Raw genomic sequence first — 22,281 nt, 5'->3', positions numbered from 1 at the left:
ATCTTGGTAATGACCCAGTGCAGCGCTCTAGCCAGTGCCTCACCACCGTGTTTAAATAGCTCTCCTGGTAGTTGGTCAACCCCAGGGGCTTTGTTGTTCTTCAGCCGGCCAATCTCCTCCTGGATTTCCTGGAGATTCGGAGCCGGTAAGATTATGTCCTGCGCGTGTTCTCCCAGGTCCATCACCATACCGCTATCTTCGTCTGCCACATCGCCATTCAGGTGTTCTTCGTAGTGCTGCCGCCACCTTTGGATCACCTCACGCTCGTTCGTAAGAAGGTTCCCGTTTATGTCCTTACACATATCAGGCTGTGGCACGTGGCCCTTACGTGAACGGTTTAACTTCTCATAGAACTTTCGTGTGTTATTAGCGCGGTACAGTTGCTCCGTCTCTTCACGGTCTCGATCTTCCTGCTGGCGCTTTTTCCTCCGGAAAATCGAGTTTTGTCTGTTCCGCGCCTGTTTATATCGTGCCTCGTTCGCCCTCTTGCGGTGTTGCAGCAATCTCGCCCATGCTGCATTTTTCTCTTCCACTAATTGCTCACATTCGCCGTCATACCAGTCGTTTCTCTGATCCGGGGGCACCGTGCCAAGTGCAGCGGTTGCGGTGCTACCAATGGCGGATCGAATATCTTTCCAGCCATCTTCAAGAGACGCTGCGCCTAGCTGCTCTTCGGTTGGGAGTGCGACTTCCAGCTGCTGCGCGTATTCTTGGGATAGTCTAGCGTCTTGTAGCCGCCCAATGTTAAGCCGCGGCGTCCGACTTTGACGCGTATTGTACACCGTCGAGAGTTTTGAGCGCAGGCATACTGCAACGAGGTAGTGGTCGGATTCAATATTCGCACTGCGGTAAGTGCGGTTGTTCGTGATGTCGGAGAAGAATTTACCGTCGATTAGAACGTGGTCGATTTGGTTTTCCGTTTCTTGGTTAGGTGATCTCCATGTGGCCTTGTGGATATTTTTGCGGGGAAAGAAGGTGCTTCGGACTACCATTCCGCGGGAGGCTGCGAAGTTTATGCATCGTTGGCCGTTGTCATTCGATACGCTGTGCAGACTATCCGGTCCGATGACCGGTCTATACATTTCCTCCCTTCCTACCTGTGCGTTCATGTCACCGATGACGATTTTGACGTCCCGCAGTGGGCATCCACCGTATGTCTGCTGTGCATAGAATGCTTCTTTCTCGTCGTCGGGTCTCCCTTCGTGTGGGCAGTGTACGTTGATGATGCTATAGTTGAAGAAACGGCCTTTAATCCTCAGCTTGCACATCCTTGCGTTGATTGGTTGAATTGATTGAATCAAACGATGGCGCATCTTACCCAGCACTATGAAACCGGTTCCCAGCTCGTTGGTGGTGCCACAGCTTTGGTAGAAGGCAGCCGCTCGATGTTCGCTTTTTTACACTTTCTGTCCTGTCCAGCAAATCTCCTGCAGCACCACGACGTCGAAGTTGCGGGGATGTAATTCAACGCAGATAATCCTGTCGCAACCTGCGAAACCTAGCGACTTGTAGTTCCATGTTCCAAACTTCCAATCGTGATCCTTTATTCGTCACCTAGGTCGTTGCCGATTATATCAAGTCGTATTATCTTCTATGTCTTTCGTAATGGTTGTTTTTGAAGGCGGCTTATTGGGCCTGCGCAAACCTCCTGTCTCGTCGGAGGACCGTCGTGTCAGGGCTGTTTAGCGTCCCACCTGACACCAGGACTTGGGCTTATGCGCTTTGAGCGGCACACGGTCGCTTTAGCGGAGCCTACTTGCGGATACATGCAGCTTTTTATAGAGGTGTAACAGGGCCCACTGTCAAACCCCACCACATCCTAGGCAGGCACCACAACTCGCAGATGGCCTGGAGAGGGATCGTCAAGGCCTTGAACATAGTCCCTGCTTTCTCACTGCTCACTGGAAAAAAGTGAGAAGTAAGAAGTGAGAGTAAGGCGTCTCACTTCTCACTTCGCATTTCTCACTTTTCACAGAGATAAGTGAGAAATGAGAAGTGAGACGTATCTACTCACTTCGCCATTTTCACTGCTCTCTGTAAAAAAACAAGGGAGAATTGAGAAGTGAGTGATGAGACGTCTCACTTCTCTCTCTTCGAAATATTCACTTTTCACAGTGAGAAGTGAGACGTCCAAATGACCTATTGGACTATATAACCCTTTCGGCCAAATAATTTTCGGCCTAGTGGCCTTCGATCAAATGGCATTCAACTGAACGGTATTCGGCCCTTCCCCATATTTTGTGATGCACGAGAAAGGCATCATCACCGCTGGGTGTATACATTTCAGATACGTTACTCTTTGGCAAAGTATTTCAGCATCTTTCAGACTAGATAAACTGTTCCGTGTTCCATCTCACTGACCATATATTCATCTCATCGCAAAACAGAGAAATAGAGCACCAATCTTGTTGATTCTTTATGCTAACATGCATGCTCACTAGAGTGGCCCAGCCTAGTATTGGGAGAAAAAAAAGTCGTTGGATTCTATAAGGCACCCGCCAGGATTTTGCCTTTAAGTAAGACAATCATTCTCTGAAAATGTCAGCCTGATCGGTTATTGCATAAGCTGGCGCAATTGATTTGAAGTTAATATGGGGGTTTCTGCAGAAATATATAGGAAAATACACCTCTGTTACTATTTCGTACAGGAAATTGGATGGAAAAAGCCCGATTGAGCCCAGATTTGCAGGAAATGAAGTTAACATCCCAATGAACAATTCAACATAAAATTCTACTATGATCAAGGAATGTAATTGTCGCTGAAAAATGCAAAAAACAAGCGACAAAAGAGAATGGCGATAACTCTTTGTCCCCATCTGCAAAGGATAAAGACATTGTTGCGTTCCATTTTATTTGCAACAAACATGGAGAGGCAATTGTTGTGAACTTTTCAAACTGCGATAACTTGTTTATTTAAATAGTAAAAAGCACATCATGTCAACAGATGGTTAAGTTTATGTCTAATCTATGATAACTGATACTAATTTAACCAAAAACATCATCGGAAACCGACTACTTCTCAAAATGCGTGGCAGGCGATAATTGTCCTATTCTGTTGCAGTTTGGGACAAACGCTTATTGCGAGTTGAGTTTGTCCCAACATTTACAAGAGAGGATAATGTCGTTGTCATTGGCAATGTTGTTATTTTACATTCCTTGACTATGATTAAATAAACTTTAAATTAGTTTTTAGCTGATTTATTTGGAGTTTTGTTGAGCACTTTAAATTTAATTAATTGCCATGAAAACATACGCATGCAATCAAAGGTGCCTGCGATGCGTGATTTCGCGCGCCCTGAAACATAAGTAACTGCACGCGCGCCACAACACATATCGCAGCTACCTTCGATTACATGCGCTTGTGTTCAAGGCAATTAATGAATTTTAAAGTGCTCAACCAAACTCAAAATAAATCAGCTAAAATCTAATTTAAAGTTTATTTAATCATATTAGAATTTTATGTTCAATTGTTCATTGGGATGTTAACTTCATTTCCTGCAAATCTGGGCTCAATCGGGCTTTTCCATCCAATTTCCTGTATGAAATAGTAACAGAGGAGTATTTCCCCATATATTTCGGCTGAAACCCCCATATTAACTTCAAATCAATTGCGCCAGCTTATGCAATAACCGATCAGGCTGAAATTTTCAGAGAATGATTTTCTTACCCAAAGGCAAAATCAGAGGGGTGCCCCGTAGAATCGGACGACTTTTTGTATCCTGGGCCAGTCTAGCTCACCGCTGAAAAAAATCATAAAAATCATAACCGCCCGACGTAAACTACGTGAAACAGTTTGGTGAAATGAAGAATCTAGTGCCATTATCCATGAGTATTACAAAATTACTCTTTGGATTTCTTATGAAATTTACATTTTAAAAGAAACTAATATATTTATGTAATTAAAACAAATTTATTGAATTCTCGAGTTTTGTATAATATGAGTAGTTTAGTTTTGTTTGTTTAAATTCAATTCATTGTTCTTTTTCGAATTTTTCGAAAAATATTCTAAATAAGCTTAACTAAACTTGGGTATTTCTAAATTTCAATTTATCAGGTTTAATTGCACTTTTTACTGTATTTAACCATTAAAACTTTAGAAATGAGGATAACTACCGTCAAATCACTGAAGACGCACACATGTTTTTGCAAAGACCACGCGTCAAAGCGCACTCGTGATTTCGCTACTGACGGCATCATTTCGATTGAACTGTCTCCATCTCCATCTTTCGATTGATTGTTAATAATCCGCCTTCCCAATCACAAGCTGCAACAAAATCAAATAAGATCTTGAGAAAATTTCACCTGGCTGCCACTGATGCCATCCATACGAATTCATATTTGTAGCATCTCCTCCCGGGGCGCACTCGTGATTCTGCTACGGACGGCAACATTATGGCGTCGCCAAGTGGTTAATTTGCTCTTTGAACAATATTCGCCTCACCTCTTCCTTTGCATAGGATGGTGGCCCTGAGAAGAACCGATTGATTCGTTCAGCAACTCCGCCGATGCTGGGACCGCCGCCCACGACATTTTTAATGAAATGCCACGCGCGCGGGGGAGAGCAGTTTTCTTATCATCAATAAAGATGGCTCATTAGTCCCGCCTCTTTGTTGTCCGGTATGGCTGAAAATATTGTGTAACCGTCAAACACTCACCAAAGAGGCGTGGCTACAGATTCAACTTTATTGATTAAAAGAAAGCAGCTCTCCCGCGCGCGCGAGCCATTTCGTTCGAGATGTCGCGGAGTGCAGACCGTGATACCACCTTCGGCATCGGCGGAGCTCCTACCGGAAATTTTATTCCCGGCGATGGTATGGGTCGCGCGGTCGTCGTTATTAACATTAGCAGCGCTCAGTTTAAATTTTCTTGTATGAAGTAGGGGGAATGACGGCTTTGGCAAGTTTTGTTCTATTATTGTCGGCGGGGTTTTTTGTTTACTAATTTTATGAAATTTGGCCACAATATTCTTTGATATGCAAAGAATGTTTAGGCCAAATTTGAGCATCATTAGTTATAGAAAACCCCTGACAATAATAGAACAAAACCTGCCAAAGCCGTAATTTCTACTAACGATTGGCTACCATCAATGAAAGTAGCTCTTAAGTCACAATTTGAGGCGAGATGAATTTTGATCAAAGTAAAACTTAATTGCTTGGTGATGGCAGATTTTTTTCCGTCGGTAGTAGAATCACGAGATCCCGATTCAGAGAAAGATATATAATTTCAGTAGATAGTCATCCATGCGAATACATTTTTGCAGTTTCTCCGTTTGACGCGCGCTCGTGATTCTACATACATACAGAAAGAATACGATGATTCAATTCATCCATGAGTTTTAGCTGCTGAGTTGGGCTTGATTTGAATCGTCTATAAGTTTTTACCACAACAGATCAAACCACAGGCGTTATCGCTAGAACCGCGCTGGTCCGTTCTCCGTTACATCCAGAATGAAAATGACGCGCGCACGCAATACATGGGGCTTTTTATACACAGGGAAAACGAAGCAGTGGATCAAAAGGCTCTTACGTTACTGTAATCTGATGTCTGTGTTGAGGATTTATGAACGGAATTAAATTTTTCACCCGGTTTGGAAATAAATTACATTTTCAATAGTTTAAACGTTAATAATCAATAGTATCAATAGAATTGGCAAATTGTTGGAGAGTTTCCGAATCTATTGATAAGCGAATCTCGAAAATCCAGCGAAAGATAAAGACGCTATTAGCATTTGAAATCTATCCTAATTTCGTGACGGTTTCGAATTTGGAAATTTCGGTTTTACACCCTGTATCTGAGTTTTCCCCTTAGACGTAGTTTACGTCAAAATTGTGCGAACCAAAAACACGTCCGTACGTGCTGCTGTCTTGAACTGGAATGAGGCTGATTGCGCCAAGCGCGCGGGGTAGAGCAGTTTTCTTATAACCAATAAAGATGGCTCATTAGTCCCTCCTCTTTGTTGTCCGGTATGACTGCAAATATTGTGTAACTGTCAAACACTCACCAAAGGGGCGTGGCTACAGGTCCAACTGTATTGATTACAAGAAAGCAGCTCTTCCGCGCGCGCGAGCCATTTCGTTCGAGATGTCGCGAAGACCAGACCATGGTACCACCTTCGGCATCGGCGGAGCTCCTACCGGAAATTTTATTCCCGGCGATGGTGTGGGTCGCGCGGTCGTCGTCGTCAGCATCAACAGCACTCGGATGTAATTTTCTTGCGTGTCTCTACGATGGCGGATATGGTGGTGTTTATTTCTGCAACGGTTGCGTCTGAAGTGTCATCAGTGAAAGCAGCTCTTAAGACATAATTTGAAGCGAAACGAATTTTGATTAAAGTTCATATTAATCGCTGATGGCTGATAGTTTCCGTCGGTGGCGGAATCACGACCGTACGTCAGGGACGCTACAAAAATTTATTCGCATGAATAACATCAAAACCAGTGAAATTTTCCCTCAAGATTATTATTTTAGTAGATAGACTGCTACTTGTTTCAGGTTTAATTTCCATCCATGCAAATACATTTTTGCAGCTTCTCCTTCTGACGCACGCTCTTCGTTCCCACCGATGGCGTAGGTAGCGCTCGTAACAGGATCGTTGCGACAGAGAATCCAACGATGGCAATCTGTTGCAGTGTAGCGGTAGAACCATAGAGCCAGCATCTGCATTTGAGTGAAATACTCTTGTGATATTCTGACTATCGAATGGTTGCTGTTGTGTTGGTGATTAGAAATCCGCATGATCTGAAATCTGTCCTTTTCAGGGCATTCAATTTTTCATTGGAGGAATTTGGTTTGACTGAGAGTAAATTCATGAGATTGTTGCAATAAATCGGCAGCAGTAACGCAAAAATTCATAAGATTCAATCCATCATTCGACTTCTGCAGAGTAAGTGATTAAAAATCCATCGAAAGATAAAGACGCTATTAGTGTTTGAAATCTATCCCAATTTCGCGACGGTCTCGAATTTGGAAATTTCCGTTTTACACCCTGTATCTGAGTCTTCCCCTTAGACGTAGTTGACGTCAAAAAATTATTTCAATTTAACCTTCCTCCCAAACATAATAGTGGTCCTGAAAAGAACCGATTGATTTCCACTTATGTGCCTCATCAACAGCACGACGTTGATTGCCAGATTCAACGATGCTGTTGGTAGCACGGATGAAAAGATGTAGTGCTGTTGCCACGACCGCCACCACCACCTGACGAAAAATTTCATCCGCATCATGACTCATAAATCTCAATCAACGAGCCCTCCCGTGCGAACGAAATCGTCCGTTCTCCGGGACATGCAGAATGAAAATGACGCGCGCACGCGAAACACGGGGCTTTTTATACACAGGGAAAACGAAGCAGTGAATCAAAAGGCCCGTACATTACTGCAATCTGATGTCCGTGTTGGGGATTTATGAACGGGATTGAATTTTTCACCCGGTTTGGAAAGAAATAACATTATCAATAGTTTAACGTTGATAATCAATAGTATCACCAGAATTGGCAAATTGCTGGAGAGTTTCCGAATCGATTGATAAGCAAATGTCGAAAATCCATCGAAAGATAAAGACGCTATTACGGTTTGAAATCTTACATGATTTCGTGACGGTCCCCAGTTTGGAAATTTTCATTTTGCACCCTGTATCTGAGGCTTCCCCTTAGACGTAGTTTACGTCAAAATAAAAAACAAATCGAATTCCCTTTCATTGTTTTGTTTTTGATGGGATGGAAATGGGAACTATGAGATGAAGCGCCGAACATTTTCCCTATATACTACCGTATTGAGTGACATGAATGACGATAAATTGAGGCCGCCAAAGTCAAACATGTTAAAAAGTACGTTTTCCCATATTAATCCAAATATAATTTTCAAACGCGATGCGGAAAGCGAGGACGCAACCTAACGAACTCATATTTTCACAGCTGATTGGGGTCCAAAAACGATCCAGAAAAACCTTGATCTCTCTTGATTGCATGAAGTTTGTGTTTTTCCATACAACCTCGCCCCACTCTAATATACATAGGCAAAGAACCGTAAACAATTCATTTTGCATATTAATTACTTTTACTTACTTATGGGTCCTGTACATCTCCGGTGGTGCAAAGGGCCGCACAGTGTGCAAATTCGAGCCAAAAAACGGACGCAATTCAACCACGGTGTGTGCATATCTGGAGATTACCTTAAAAAATCACAAAAATCCAAAGAATCTGATGGTGCCGACCCCTTTGCCGTTAGAATACTGGAAGTGTCCTATTTTGTCCAATTTCCCCTACAAATAGACGATTTTGCTAATGCATATGTTCACATCAATCGAAAAGACAGGGAAAACTTTGACTTGTGTTATGGAAATATCATAATAGGCCTCCCATATATTTTTGAACACGGATAAGTGTCTCATTTTGTCTAATACCCCCTATAAAATGCTTCAGATGATACACATTTAAGATTCGAGGAGATCATCAAATGAGTTACTGTCAGTTATGGAATTCAGGACGATGAAATAGTGTTATCCTCGGACAATTCACTTGGAATCTGTTTAGTGTCTGTTTTTGTCTGATGCCCCCTATAATTTTAAAATATTTTCAAAAGTATAACATCAAATCAATTTTTATTTTAGGAAAATGTACTAAGATCCTTGAAGACTAGTGTAGGCATATCAAAAGGCTATTCCTTTTTTGCAGGGTCCCTTCAATGTCTCATTTTGTCCAATATCCCTTATACGTTGATCCTTTTTTTTTCAATTTATTAGAACACACAAATTGAAAGCTCGAGAAAATTTTGTGAAAATCGGCAAATTATCTGGACAAAGAAATGTGACTTTTCCTAGGGGATTGAATAGTGTTTGATTTTGCCAAATATCCCCTATAGTTAAAATAAATTTTAAAATCAGATAGAGCAAATCAATTAATAACTATGAAAATTATTTTAGTAATTCCTAAATTTTTACCTAATTTGGATGTAATTTGACTGAGCACAAGCAATTTGAAGCTTGTATGAAAATTACTATGAAAACAGCAACTTTTGTGAAAAACCGTTCCCCATCATTGCCCATTAAGCTCTAAAAATGTATAAATACGTTAGCAATATAGGAAATTTAACAAGGGAAAATGTCGTCGTTGTTGCTAAACGATTTGATACTGGCAACAAAAGTTATTAGGGAAATACTGAATTGTGGAAATTCAATTTAACACGTAAAAGAATAACATCAATATCAATAATGAGCATTTTTGTTTTCTTTATAATTTTGCTCGCAAAAGTCAGATTGCTTCGCAACAACAACTGACTTTCAGCTTAGGACCTATTCTATGATAGCGAAACGTTAAATATATTCAAATAGATTCCGGGCTGCTTCACGAAATGATCCTATACATAAGTGGCAATTCTCATAGTAATTTTCATATAACCTTCAAATGGCACGTGCACAATCAAATTACATCCAAATCAGCTTAAAATTTGAGAGGACTATAAAAATAACAAAAACAATCGTTTAAGCACAGGGGAGCGAAAAAGTCAAAATTTGAATCACTCTAATGTACACACCGTGGTTGAATTGCGTCCGTTTTTTGGCTCGAATTTGCACACTGTGGGCCGACTTGAAAGATCTCCATCCTGAGCGATGTCCAATAAGAACGTCTAATAAAAACTGTATTTTGAACCAACAACAAATATCTAAAACTAGTTTATTTGTGGACGCAGTAGTGTTTAGAATTTTTCTGCATTAAAAAAAATCAAAATTTTCAACGTCTGTTGTCTGTGATTTTTTTCATCAAATGCTGTGTCTGGTTGTCTAAGGTTGTCACTGGTTTTGTTTTCTGCAGCTGATAGTAAAAAAGAATTAAAGTGTCAAATATTTCATTTTTTTTGTGAGAATTTCCCCGCGTGCTGCGTCTGGTTGGCTAGTCACCGGACAGACAAACAGGACTATTATATAGGGTATAATTCGCCAAATGTTGAACGGTTAATTTCATCGCCTATTGTTGAACGCACGTGCATTTCTTATGGGAGTTCAACAATAGGCGACACAATTAGCCGTTCAACATTTGGCGGTTTCCCCTATATGATGAATAAATCCGCCCATTTTTGCAATTCACAATTTGCCCACACAATAAAAAAAACTTTTGCCTTCTGCTTTTACGAAACTTTTCTCTCTTTTTACTTATAGACGTGTATAAGGCATCCCGAGTGTCCTCACTCCAAGGAAAACCGTGACACCGTTTTCTGCCAGATGCGAAGAGCGATGGATTTGATTCACTACGTGGTGAAAGATGGCATTCTGGAGACGGCAAGCGAACGAAACGTGCTGCGACAGGTGAGTAGTTCTGGAATCCACTCTCCGTTCAAGAGTACCCTTTTCTGATACTCTATCTCTTCCATCAAACAGGTCCCCGAATGGGACTCGGAACGGGCGACGGCCTTCACCTGCTTGCGGCACTTTTCCCGGCTCATCGAGATGTCCCGTCCGGACTACGAGCGGCGCAGTTCCGGCAGCAAAACCAGTTCTTCCATGACGGCCGCCGTTGGGCCGCCGCCACTCGGTGCCAAAGATTGCGTCTCGCCGACCGCCGTCCGCGACAAGGAAACCGGCATCGAGTACCGGCGGGAGCTGACGAGGCGGAACAGCGAGCGCGATCGCGACAGAAATTCCATTGGCCATTCCAGAGAGTATAGTACTAGGGAACGCGAGTTTCCCAAATATGACAATAAAGCTGAAGTATGTTCCACATGTTGCGCTTGTTAATGAATTACTTGATTACGCTTTCTTTCTGACCCAACAGCTAGGGATCTCAATATTTTCCTCCGACACCCGGGAGCAGCTACTGGCCGCACTCGACAAGGTTTGTGAAAAGACTCAGGACTTTACCGATTCGGCGTACACGAGTCACGACTACCGGGAGAACATTCTGCTGCTGTGCGACCGTGCCAAGCTGGAACTGAACCAGCTGATGCGAATCGCCGTCAGCATGGAACAGTACCCGAACGCATCCTACGACATCGAAGGTGCCATCGAGAGCGTCCTAACGGCGGCCCAGGACCTCACGACGCAGCTCACCCTGACGGCGCAGGACCAGTCGGCCGAGCTGTCGCATATCATCAAGGCTGGCATCGACATTGCCAACTCGCTCAGGAACATTGCCTTAAATCAGGAGATCGACCGGCTACAGGAGTGCGCCGATCGGTTTCACGAGCATATCGATCACATTCTGGAGGTGGGTTGTTACACGAGATGAAATTGTTCTAATCAGAGCTAGAGCACAAACTATCTTTTCGGTTTGTTACAGGTTTGCAAACTGCTGCGACAGATAGCGCTGACGGAAACGCTTCAGGTGCAAGCCAAGTTTACGGAGATCAACGTGAGGATCTACGGACCGCAGGTGATCACCGCAGCCCGGGCTCTGACGTCGCACCCGGAGAGCAAACACGCCAAAGATAACCTCGAGGTGTTCGTTGACATGTGGCAGTGGCTGTCGACGGACGTGACCACCATCACCAAGGAGGTGATCGACTTGGCGCAGACAACGACCAAAGCCGACAAAACCACCGAGTATCTAAGTCTTCCGAGACCTGGGGTAAACATCTCATTTTTCTCATTTTAATCAATCAATGTTCCTTTCATTTCCATTAAAATATGAATGTGTATCAACTACTTATTATATTCCCTTTTGCCACCACCAGAAACATGGAACCACATCGAAACCCCTGAAGCCAACGCGCCTCGACTCGGAGGAGCAGGAAAAGATTGCCAAAACCGGACTGGAGATGAAGATGGTCACCAACGAGATGGACGCCGAGACGGACAAGTGGAACGGGGCGTCCGAGGAGAACAACGACATCGTCAAGAGGTAGGTTAGAAAGTCAACGCCATTCGGGGAGAAACTTTTAATTTATTTTTATGCTCCAAAACGATGGGACAACCGACCCTATGGTGCAGTGGGACCTTTCTTGCGCTTGGAAATAAACTTAATCAGTTTGACAACAGAGGCATAACTTTAGACTTAATATAAGCATAAATTCGTTTATCTCCATTTTACGGAGATAGCTACCATGTCGATTTTGGATGCAACAATGCAGTAAGTAAGGTTGGTTTCCTCCTTCTAGATGCAAGGCATAGAAATCCAACATTATTGATTGAACATTGTTTGTTTAAAATCCATGCAACACAGATGTCATAATAATAGAGCCACTGCCTTTCAATCGCTCTGAGTTACGCTGCCTCAATTTAAAATTAAGCCGATATTGTTCTTTGTAATACTATTTTATGAATTTATTCGTTCAAAATGCATCCAGCTGTAGTAAAATACAATAACATGAAATACCAAAAAAGTTATCGTTTCTAGACACAGAAAGCAACCAAGTCAAGCATTGTTGATTCAGCTTTCCCGGGGCTTCCTGTGGCTAGTGGTGCCTTTTCAAGAGCAGTTTTTACACCCTTCTCAAACTGCGAGAAGGATAAACATTAGATTGCATTTTTATCGCTCGACACGCGTTGCGATGAGCTTCCATGGCGAGGCGTGCACCGAAGTGTAAGTTACAGCCCGTTAAACGTTTAATAATCCGTTACTGGAGTAATGGCAGCGAAGGCACTTGCTCCAGGATCTTCTGGTTAAGCAGGAAATTGATCCACTCTTAAGAGTGGAAAGTTTTTTTTTTCTGTATCTGCACAAGTTGTTGAAGGCATGTTGAGAAGCGAAGTAAAAATTTAAAAACTTTTGTGTTAGGTCAAGGGTAATGGGAAAGCTTTTTGTTTCAGCAGCATGTTTTCAGCAAATAGAAAGTTTTCTGCCTTTGTTCATACTCAACTATGGAATGAGAAGAAAGAAAGCCGCGCTACTCGAAGGAAATCTAATAGTTCAATAAAAATTACAAACAAAATAAAAATAGGGGGAATGACGGCTTTGGCAGGTTTTGTTCTATTATTGTCAGGGGTTTTTTTATGACTGATTATGCTCAAATTTGGCCTAAACATTCTTTGCATATCAAAGAATATTGTGGCCAAATTTCAAAAAAATCGGTCGAAAAACCCCCCTGACAATAATAGAACAAAACCTGCCAAAGCCGTCTGTTCCCCTACATATTGTTACGTTTAGAGAAAAGAGGGGTAATATGCCATAGGTAAGCAAAGACATATACAATACAAGCTGTTTAAGCTGCTACGCTGTTAAGCTGTTTAAGCTGTTACGATTTTCATGGGTATTTTTACCTCATGCAACAGTTAAACAATATAGCTGATGCCATTTGCCATCCTAAAATTGTAAAAATCTCAATCATATTGAGAATATTTACATTTAAAAAAGTGGTGATCATTCGTTGCCGGAAAACTTATGAGGCAAAACGCCTTCTTGCTGGCAGCTTATATTCGCGTCGGCGTATCAGCAGCATTATGGTGTGGACCGTATGTGGAGACGCATAGTACATTGTAGATTAGTCCCACGAGGGTAAGCATATGCGGTATTTCGAAAAAAATCGTTTCAGGGGGTTCGAAACGAAATTCCGCGGATTTTCGCGGAATTTGAGCATGGCTCAATCTGATTTCGTTTCCTAAAATTACAAAAATTTCGCTAGAAAAAACAAGCTTCTAACGAAATTTAACGGAAATCCGCGCAATTTCAAAACAAATTTAAACTTAAGCCATACTTTATATTATCAAAAATTTTGGCTGCGCCGCTGAACTAAATCATAAAGCTGTTTTCAAATCTTTATATTATACATTTTTTTCTGTTAACGCTTACTATATAATGTCGACAAATAGGGTGAATCACTACTTGGGCCTATGGACCCGGTTCCCGGCTCACTACACAGAAAACTAATGATTTATACTGTTTGGAAGCCGCAGGTTTATGATTGATAATTTTTAAAAAGTCTCCCATTTATTTTTCACAATATTCAATATCTTTCGATCACTTGTTTTACTCCTAATTGATCCAATTGTAGAAAATAAAATGTAGATTTCAAAACCTCGCTCTCCGATGCCACACCACTGAGCCGGAGTGATTCTTCCACTTTTACAAAACGGTATCATCAAATAAACACCTACCTGAAAATCGTCCTAGTGCTCGTTACAATCATTGCTTCAAGCTTTTAATCACCACACCATGATGCTTCACACACGCACTTCAATCTAATCACTAGAACGTATCACTAGAACTTATATAAATATAATTAGAATACATTTAAAAATGTATTCTCAAACCGAACAAAAAATCACCTCGGCCCAAAAACTTCTAGCCGCACCGTGCTGCCAAAAGGCCAGGAGAATGAAAATGATCCTTCATCGTTGATAGGAAAACTGTTTAATACGTTGACGCTATCATGTTATTTATAATTTTCTCGATTTCAAAAGGTGAAAAAAATATTGTTTTTAAGTATTTAGAAAAGATTTTGATGAGTAAATATATCTTCTCAACCAAATAAAAATGATTATGAATGATACCATCTGGCATCTTGTTGTCGTGGAACGTGCATATTTTTGTTTACGTCGCATTTTCTACCGTCCCGAGAGAGAATGAGAGAGAAATGTTGAGAGATTGAGTGAAATTTTGCTTAGGCCGGGAACTGGTTTTATGATATGCCGAATGGAAATCGCTATGACTGAAATGAGTGCTGCACCTCGTTAATTTAAATCAAATAAAAGCTTTTTTGAACGATATTTAGCACGAATAGCTATTTTTTTAAGCAGAAGTGAACCCCAATGCAGTATTATACAGCCCACAAAATTCAGGAAAAGTTGCTTCCTGTCATAAATATCAATTGAATAATGCAGTCGTACGCATGTTAGGCCGGGAATGGGGTAAGAAACCCTACGTATTTATTTTTCTTTTGTGTTTTGTTAGAAAAATCTAACAGAAAACGAAAAATATCTTTAACTATCCTATCCTATGTTTTACAAAAGTGATCCGACTCAATATGTGAAAAGAGTGTAAATGTAATAAGATATGAATCACATCAGTATAAATTTGTCGAAGCCGTGGCGTGGATTCGTAGGGCCCTTGTGAAGTATTTTTTGACGCCTCTTTCTTATTAAAGGCCGATTTCTTCACCTTCGCTTAGGCCTCAAACCAGGGGCCTCATTTCGAATCTCCTTTCGATAGTTCTTTCGTATGACAGTTTTCATGGTTTGCTCGTTTCGAGTCAAGATGCGCAATGCCACCCCAAGTTTAAGCGCATGAGAATGCACCACTTAAGTGTAAGAAGGAATAACGGAAAACAAAATGAACATTTTACGTTCAAAAAACAATTCGAATCTTACCTAAGCACAAGTAAGAATATAAACTCCAGAGGATTAAAGATACTCCACACACCAGTCAATGTTCGGCGAATAATCGAAATATACGGGGAAGGGTCGTTTGGCCGAAACCCATTCGCCCGAAAGCCATTTGGCCGAATACCACTAGGCCGAAAGGGTCGTTTGGCCGAAAGGGTCATTTAGCCGAAAGAGTCATTTGGCCAAAAGAGTCGTTTGGCCGAAAGGGTCGTTTGGCCGGAAGGGTCATTTAGCCGAATGAGTCGTTTGGCCGAAAGAGTCGTTTGGCCGAAAGGGTCGTTTGGCCGAAAGGGTCATTTAGCCGAATGAGTCGTTTGGCCGAAAGAGTCGATTGGCCGAAAGAGTCGTTTGGCCGAAAGGGTCGTTTGGCCGAAAGGGTCATTATTCCGAAAGGGTCATTTGGCCGAAACAGTTGTTTAACCAAAGGGTCATTCGGCCGAATAGGACATTTCACCGAATAGGTCATATGAAAAGTGATAAATTAGGAATGAGAAGAGAGACGTCTCACTTCTCACCAGTGATGGTTGATTCCCGAGAGAATAGGCAAAAACGTTTTATTCTCTCACCACTTGACACACACTCGTCTGTTGCTGTCGTATGTGAATCAACACACGCGCTCTCGAAAGATGATGAATTTGAGTGCATCCGAATTCAAGCATGTTCATTTCTCCCTATACTCGATAGAATAGCGGAATCAGCCCGTTCTTGATTCACTCTCTGCTGTTCGAAGTAGAATAGAAATTCGCCCAAGTTCAATCGCTGCTCGATAATTTTCAGTGACTGAGTCCAATTTCACTCATTTGATTGCAATCAGACATGTTATCTCTCCATATAGGGTAAAGGATGTATTTTGGATCACCCTTACGGGGGCTCTTATTTTGGACCACCAAGAGGAATTTGCACTAAGTGGTCCAAAATATGAGCCGTCAAACTGGTGGTCCAAAATACCTCCCATAGAGTACAGTGGGGCAAGAGTACGCACTTAGTTTTCATTCGATCATGTGGCCCTTATGAAGCAAGCTTCTGCACATCAAATCAATGTCGATGATTCATACACTCTTCCTATATGTTACCCAAGAGAAAGAATATTGAAATTATTGAGATTCGTTTTAGTAGAACCCTTATTGCAAGACAAGTTAAAAACGCACTCTTACCCCACCATTGTTTTTCGTTATATACAAAAAACTACAGAGGTAAAAATATATCAGGTTTCGCGTGGCGTAAACAAAGGAATTTTCCTTAAAGAAAGTCCACCAATCACGTAACGTAAAATTTGCCTATTTCATCACCCCTCTTACACTTTTTGTATTAATCCTCTAAAAAATATATGAATCGTCATACATCTCGCAACCCCTCCCAGCTAAGCGTTGCGTAATTTGAGGATGTTTCTTTTGATTAAATGAAATTATCATTTAGATGAAATTGTGTTTTCGTACTATGTTTAGGTGTACATCAAGTCCTAATAAAATTTCATTATTTCGCTTCATTGTTTTGTTCGCTAAGTCCTTTCTAAAACCAAATTACCTCAACTTATCACTAAAACTTGTGATAATTTCCGATTTCTGTCCCTTTTTCTCAGTTGTGGACAGATCATAAAATATTCTTTTTCATGAAGCACATTCACACTGACTTTTGACATTCGTGTTTTGATTCTTCAAAACATAGAATGACTTACTCAGTTTACTTCTTCATAAATTCATTCAATTGATTACAACTGAGTATGGTAACTGCGCGCGAAAAAAAAACAAAATTAACCTTGATTATATTGACATTTGGCGCTGAAAATACCCCTCAATTGAACGTAGGGATTAGATCTATGCGTGTATTTATTTAAATCATCAAACATGTGCTCAGTTTTACGATAATTTGTGATATTCAAATAAATACTCACTGACCCAAATTCATTCCGACAATTGACGGTGCAGAGCCGGATATAAATATGTTCAGAAGTGAAGTGACAAAGAAGGCCGATGGGCTTCATAAAAAATAATCGAATATTCGAAGCTCTGGTTGTGGATCTTCACGCTTTGGAGGAAGTCTTATTTCGGCCTGAGATACGGGTTTGACATCAAAACTTGAAGATTCACATGCGTACTCTTGCCCCAACCGTTCTGCGTACGTTTACCCCACAGTTCCAAAATTTATTCAAGTAATGGTTTTGACTTCTATAAAATCCAACCGGATTGATGTTCTGCACCATAAAGTACTCTATACCAGTGGTTCTCAACCTGGGGTACATGTACCCCTGGGGGTACCTTTGCTGGTCTCTGGGGGTACCTGTGACAAAAGTACGTGATGTCGGTTGTTGTATTAAAATAGCAAAAAATACTATTGCTAGGAAATTATTCCGTCCCGAGCAGCACAAGTCAGACAAAAATGGTTGCAGCAACTTGATTGTGACTTAATCCGGTCACATATGAGTTGCAGTGACCTATGAAGGGCATTTCGGGAACCAATATAGATGAATGAGCTCGCTTGTAACAAGGCATTGATTTACTGCACCCAGTATGGAGAGAAAACTTATGACACGTGATATGGTTCATATAGGGGGAATGACGGCTTTGGCAGGTTTTTTTTCTATTATTGGCAGGGGGTTTTTATGACTGACTAGGTTCAAATTTGGCCTAAACATTCTTTGCATATCAAAGAATATTGTGGCCAGATTTCATAAAATTTGGTCGACAAAAACCCCCCTGCCAATAATAGAACAAAACCTGCCAAAGCCGTCTTTCCCCCTACATATCAGAGACTAGGGACTGAATTATTCAAATTATTCAAATCACTGTAGCTTAACATTTTAAAATTTTCAAAGTGATGTAAATAGAGGCATGATGAATGAATGAATAAATTAATGAATGACATAAATTTTTAAAATTTTTGAACAATAATTAAAATAATAATATGTATTAACAATTATGTTTTAATATATGTAGCATTAAAGAACTGGAGAGCTCATCCAAGGAGCTGACTCTTTTCAATGAGCCGAACGGATCAGATCCGCTCACTGCAATGAGCTGTTTTGCCCATCTCTAGTTCTTTCGTATGACAGTTTTCATGGTTTGCTCGTTTCGAGTCAAGATGCGCAATGCCACCCCAAGTTTAAGCGCATGAGAATGCACCACTTAAGTGTACGAAGGCATAACGGAAAACAAAATGCAACATTTTACGTTCAAAAAACAATTCGAATCTTACCTGAATAAAAGTAAGAATATAAACTCCAGAGGATTAAAGATTTTCCACACACCAGTCAATGTTCGGCGAATAATCGAAATATACGGGGAAGGGTCGTTTGGCCGAAACCCAGTCGCCCGAAAGCCATTTGGCTGAATTCCACTAGGCCGAAAGTTGTTTGGCCGAATAGGTCATTTGGCCGAAAGGGTCGTTTGGCCGAAAGGGTCGTTTGGCCGAAAGGGTCACTAGGCCGAAAGGGCCATTAGGCCGAAAGGGTCATTTAGCCGAAAGAGTCGTTTTGCCGAAAGAGTCGTTTGGCCGAAAGGGTCGTTTGGCCGAAAGGCTCATTTGGCCGAAAGGGTCACTAGGCCGAAAGGGCCATTAGGCCGAAAGGGTCATTTGGCCGAAAAGGTTGTTTAACCAAATTGTCATTCGGCCGAGTAGGACACTTGACCGAATAGGTCATTTGAATAGTGACAAATTAGGAATGAGAAGAGAGACGTCTCACTTCTCTCCAGTTATGGATGAGCAAGTAACATTTGTATGTAGTTATAGAAACCATACAGCGTCCATTGGGTTAAGATGCAGTGAGCCAGCGACAGAGTCGCAGCGACAATGACAGTCGCGTGCGTTAGGGAAAATCAATGAGTTTAGCATAGTGGAGTTCCATGACAGAGCATGAGCATGAGCATGATTGACCGCCCACGGATGCTACTCCGTTATTGCCAGGTCAGCTGTAATTACACAGAGAACCAACAGATGGTGTTTGGGACCAACATCATCCTCAATGTGTAAGAACTGGTGACCCAAAATTAAGCAATACCAGCGCCGACCGTGTCCGAATGCAGGTCAATTAGGGATTATGAAGGAAAATGTTGACGTAATAATCGCTTTGATGGAAGCCGACGAGTCATCTGCACTTCCACGAGAAATCACTGGGATTTTGGATATGTGGGGAGGGAGTGTAGCAGGGTTCGTTTTGGTAAACGGTATGCCGAGTGTAGCGTGTAATTTGATCGAGGTTAAACAAAAACACAATCGTACGAACGTGCGCTAACTAATTGATTTACCAACCGCACTAAGCAGAACAGAATTTTCCAATGATCGCGCGATCGTTCTGCGTGATAAATGAAATACGATGGGACACGCACACGTCATCTAATTAGGTCAACCGCACAACGCAGAACAAAACATTTCGATGATCGCGCGATCGTTCTGCGACTAGAGAAAACACGATCAGACGCACAGTTTACTATTACTTTCCTATAATTCCACGTCGTTCTGCTCTCTTAAACACATTTGGACACGCACTAATTAATATATTTTCAACGACACAGAGTATAACAAAATAACACGGATCTCGAAATTGTTCTGCGCTCTAAAAACTCGTTCGATCCCACACTCACAAAACTCAAGAATAAGCATAATAGAAACAATAGCACCTAATGAAACTTAAGCACGTTAAAAATCTCTTGGCTGTCAATGGCTTCAAACGTTTAGCCAGCTTTAGGTATTTTTCCGAATTATCACTTTAGACATGTTAGTGTCATTCTAACGATACAATTTGATACACACAATAATTCAACAGCATTAGCCTAAAACTACTGCAAATAAGATAATAAAATTTGCTTGTAATAGCATGGAATTGAATAATAGTAATGGAATATTTAAGGCAAATTTTGTGTTAAGCCCACTGTTCAATTTACCTATCTTAATTTTTGAAAACCAGTGGACAACAAGTGAACAGATTTAAATAGCAGTCTCTTAAAAATCTCAGAGCAAGGATTTTTCTTCTTTCGCGAACTTTTTTTGTAACATACAGCCGAACACTACATTTCACTAAGATATGCTTAACAAAGACATGTAGAAAATACTGATTTAAAACAACAGTGAAGCAGAAAATAGTTTCGATATAAGTTAGCCATTCTGGCGGATACTGAATCTGGAACTACTAATCCTCCCAGCGTTGAGGGCTTCTCAACGTTTCAATGATCATATCTCTCTTTCTCTCATTAAGTTACAGTTGTAGTACAGAAATGAGTATATGATAGATGTCATACTTAGAATACTACTTACACTACGTTTGAAAATTATAAAGAAAGAAATGTTGAACAGAAAAAATGATATATGAAACATGTAGTGTCTAAGTTTCATGACTAATCATATTCGCGAAGGAGCATTTCCTCATAATATGAGTCGATTCTATTGTATTTGCGCGTGTAGTAATGAAAAAAAGACATTTAAACAATTCAGTTTTTTTTATCAAACTCCATCACGCCCAATAAATGCTAATTTGTACGGATTTATGAAAGGCAAATTGCAATGTTAAAGAAATCTCTTTTTTTAAATTTCTTTATTTATGTGTTTTTGTGTGTGTTTTTTTAATTAGATGTTAGGTTTTCATTAATCATTTTATATTATACCTAATACAAGATATCAAATTGCACGCAAAATTATATATTTTTGTTTACAGTTAGACAATTATTTGATAGCAATGCGTGTATAAAATTTTTAAATGATAACTATTTCAGTTTATTGATCTAGATTTCGCATAATAAAACTTGATCTAACCAAAATAACTTATCTTGTTAATCTTGTCATTATTTAGATAATATATTTAATGACGACCCATACAAACCTTGCGGATAGTTCACACGAATGTGATATAGAGGGGTAGGGGGGTTGAAAATAGCCAATTTTTGCGTTAGGTTTTTAATGGATCTTCTCTTACAGGAGAAAAAAATGAAATGTTACTTGTATGAGTCAATGACTACTCAGTACAATTAATTTACGATGGACCTACATTAGAGCAGGGCGCAACTGAAAAAAAAAACATTAAATTCATCTAATCAAGTAAAATCAAGATTCTGGGATCCCGACCATGCGGAATTGGCCCAGCCAGCCGCACCCATTATCTGAATGCGAATTAGTATGGAAAACTATACATTTCTGAATTTTTGCTCTTGGAGTTAGGGCTGTTCGGGACCCCGAAAGGCTTTGAAAAAACAACTGCAAAAAAAACATGATTGGGTTGATCTCACCAAATTTGATTCCTTTCCAAAATCAGTAATTTTATTGTCCGACCACCAAGATCCAAGAAACTTATAGTAGTATTCACTTCACACTAGCAGCACATACATTTCTTATAATCATCGTCAAAACGCACGACACTTGAACACCGGAATAATCGCAATCAGAAACGACAAAATATTTGCAAAACACAAATAAATGAAAAATGTAGGATTCTGAGACAGCCGAATGTTCCGAAATCACGGATGAGCGGAGAAAAAAAAACACGGGCGCAGAAAATTTCGAACGTCTTCATTCGCGCGCGGCACACTACGATCCCATAGTGGAGTTCCATGACAGTATATGAACCGTTTGGTTTTAGAAACGTGAAAATGTAAAAATGCTGCCAAAATCGAATAATTTCAAGCAATTTTACCTACCGCATATCCCAGCTGAAATGAAAGAAGTGGAAAGAGTTCTTCGATTTTTACTGCCACCAGGACTTACGAATTATAAAACAAGTTTACCAGTTACCATTGATGTTTTATATTCCATTCTAGCAATTCCAATCACCAATTGGAAATCTACTGAGTTTGAATCTAACTTTAGGTTTAGTTCATCAGTATTGAATAGAAAAGGAGCCAACATGTATTAGTTAAGTATACAGTTATGCTTAGTTCATATTAGCTGATGTATGAAATCTGGGTACAAAGAATAGGAATGACGGACAAGATTCGTCCCCAAACAATTCCCCCAATATTATACATGGCCCAAGATAACCAACAACCAACATTATTTCAAGAAAGAGATTTCGCTTCAAAAGTGTGTATTTTCATCTTAAATGAACAATGG

General features: G+C 40.6%; 1 protein-coding gene across 1 annotated transcript in view; it reads left to right on the top strand.

The window, feature by feature from the left end:
* The window catches only part of LOC134224951 (alpha-catulin), a 506,545-nt gene that overhangs the window by 417,981 nt on the left and 66,283 nt on the right, over positions 1-22,281 (top strand). Inside the window, exons 6-10 of the mRNA XM_062704626.1 lie at positions 10,153-10,299; positions 10,372-10,701; positions 10,766-11,197; positions 11,270-11,557; positions 11,664-11,830. Of these exons, the coding sequence (XP_062560610.1) occupies positions 10,153-10,299; positions 10,372-10,701; positions 10,766-11,197; positions 11,270-11,557; positions 11,664-11,830 (1,364 nt within the window). The remainder of the gene's footprint in view (positions 1-10,152; positions 10,300-10,371; positions 10,702-10,765; positions 11,198-11,269; positions 11,558-11,663; positions 11,831-22,281) is intronic.

Source organism: Armigeres subalbatus, chromosome 3 (assembly GCF_024139115.2).
Source record: "Armigeres subalbatus isolate Guangzhou_Male chromosome 3, GZ_Asu_2, whole genome shotgun sequence".
Taxonomy (NCBI): Eukaryota; Metazoa; Arthropoda; class Insecta; order Diptera; family Culicidae; genus Armigeres; species Armigeres subalbatus.
Note: the sequence above shows the minus strand (reverse complement) of the source record. Positions and strands in the feature narration are given on the sequence as shown.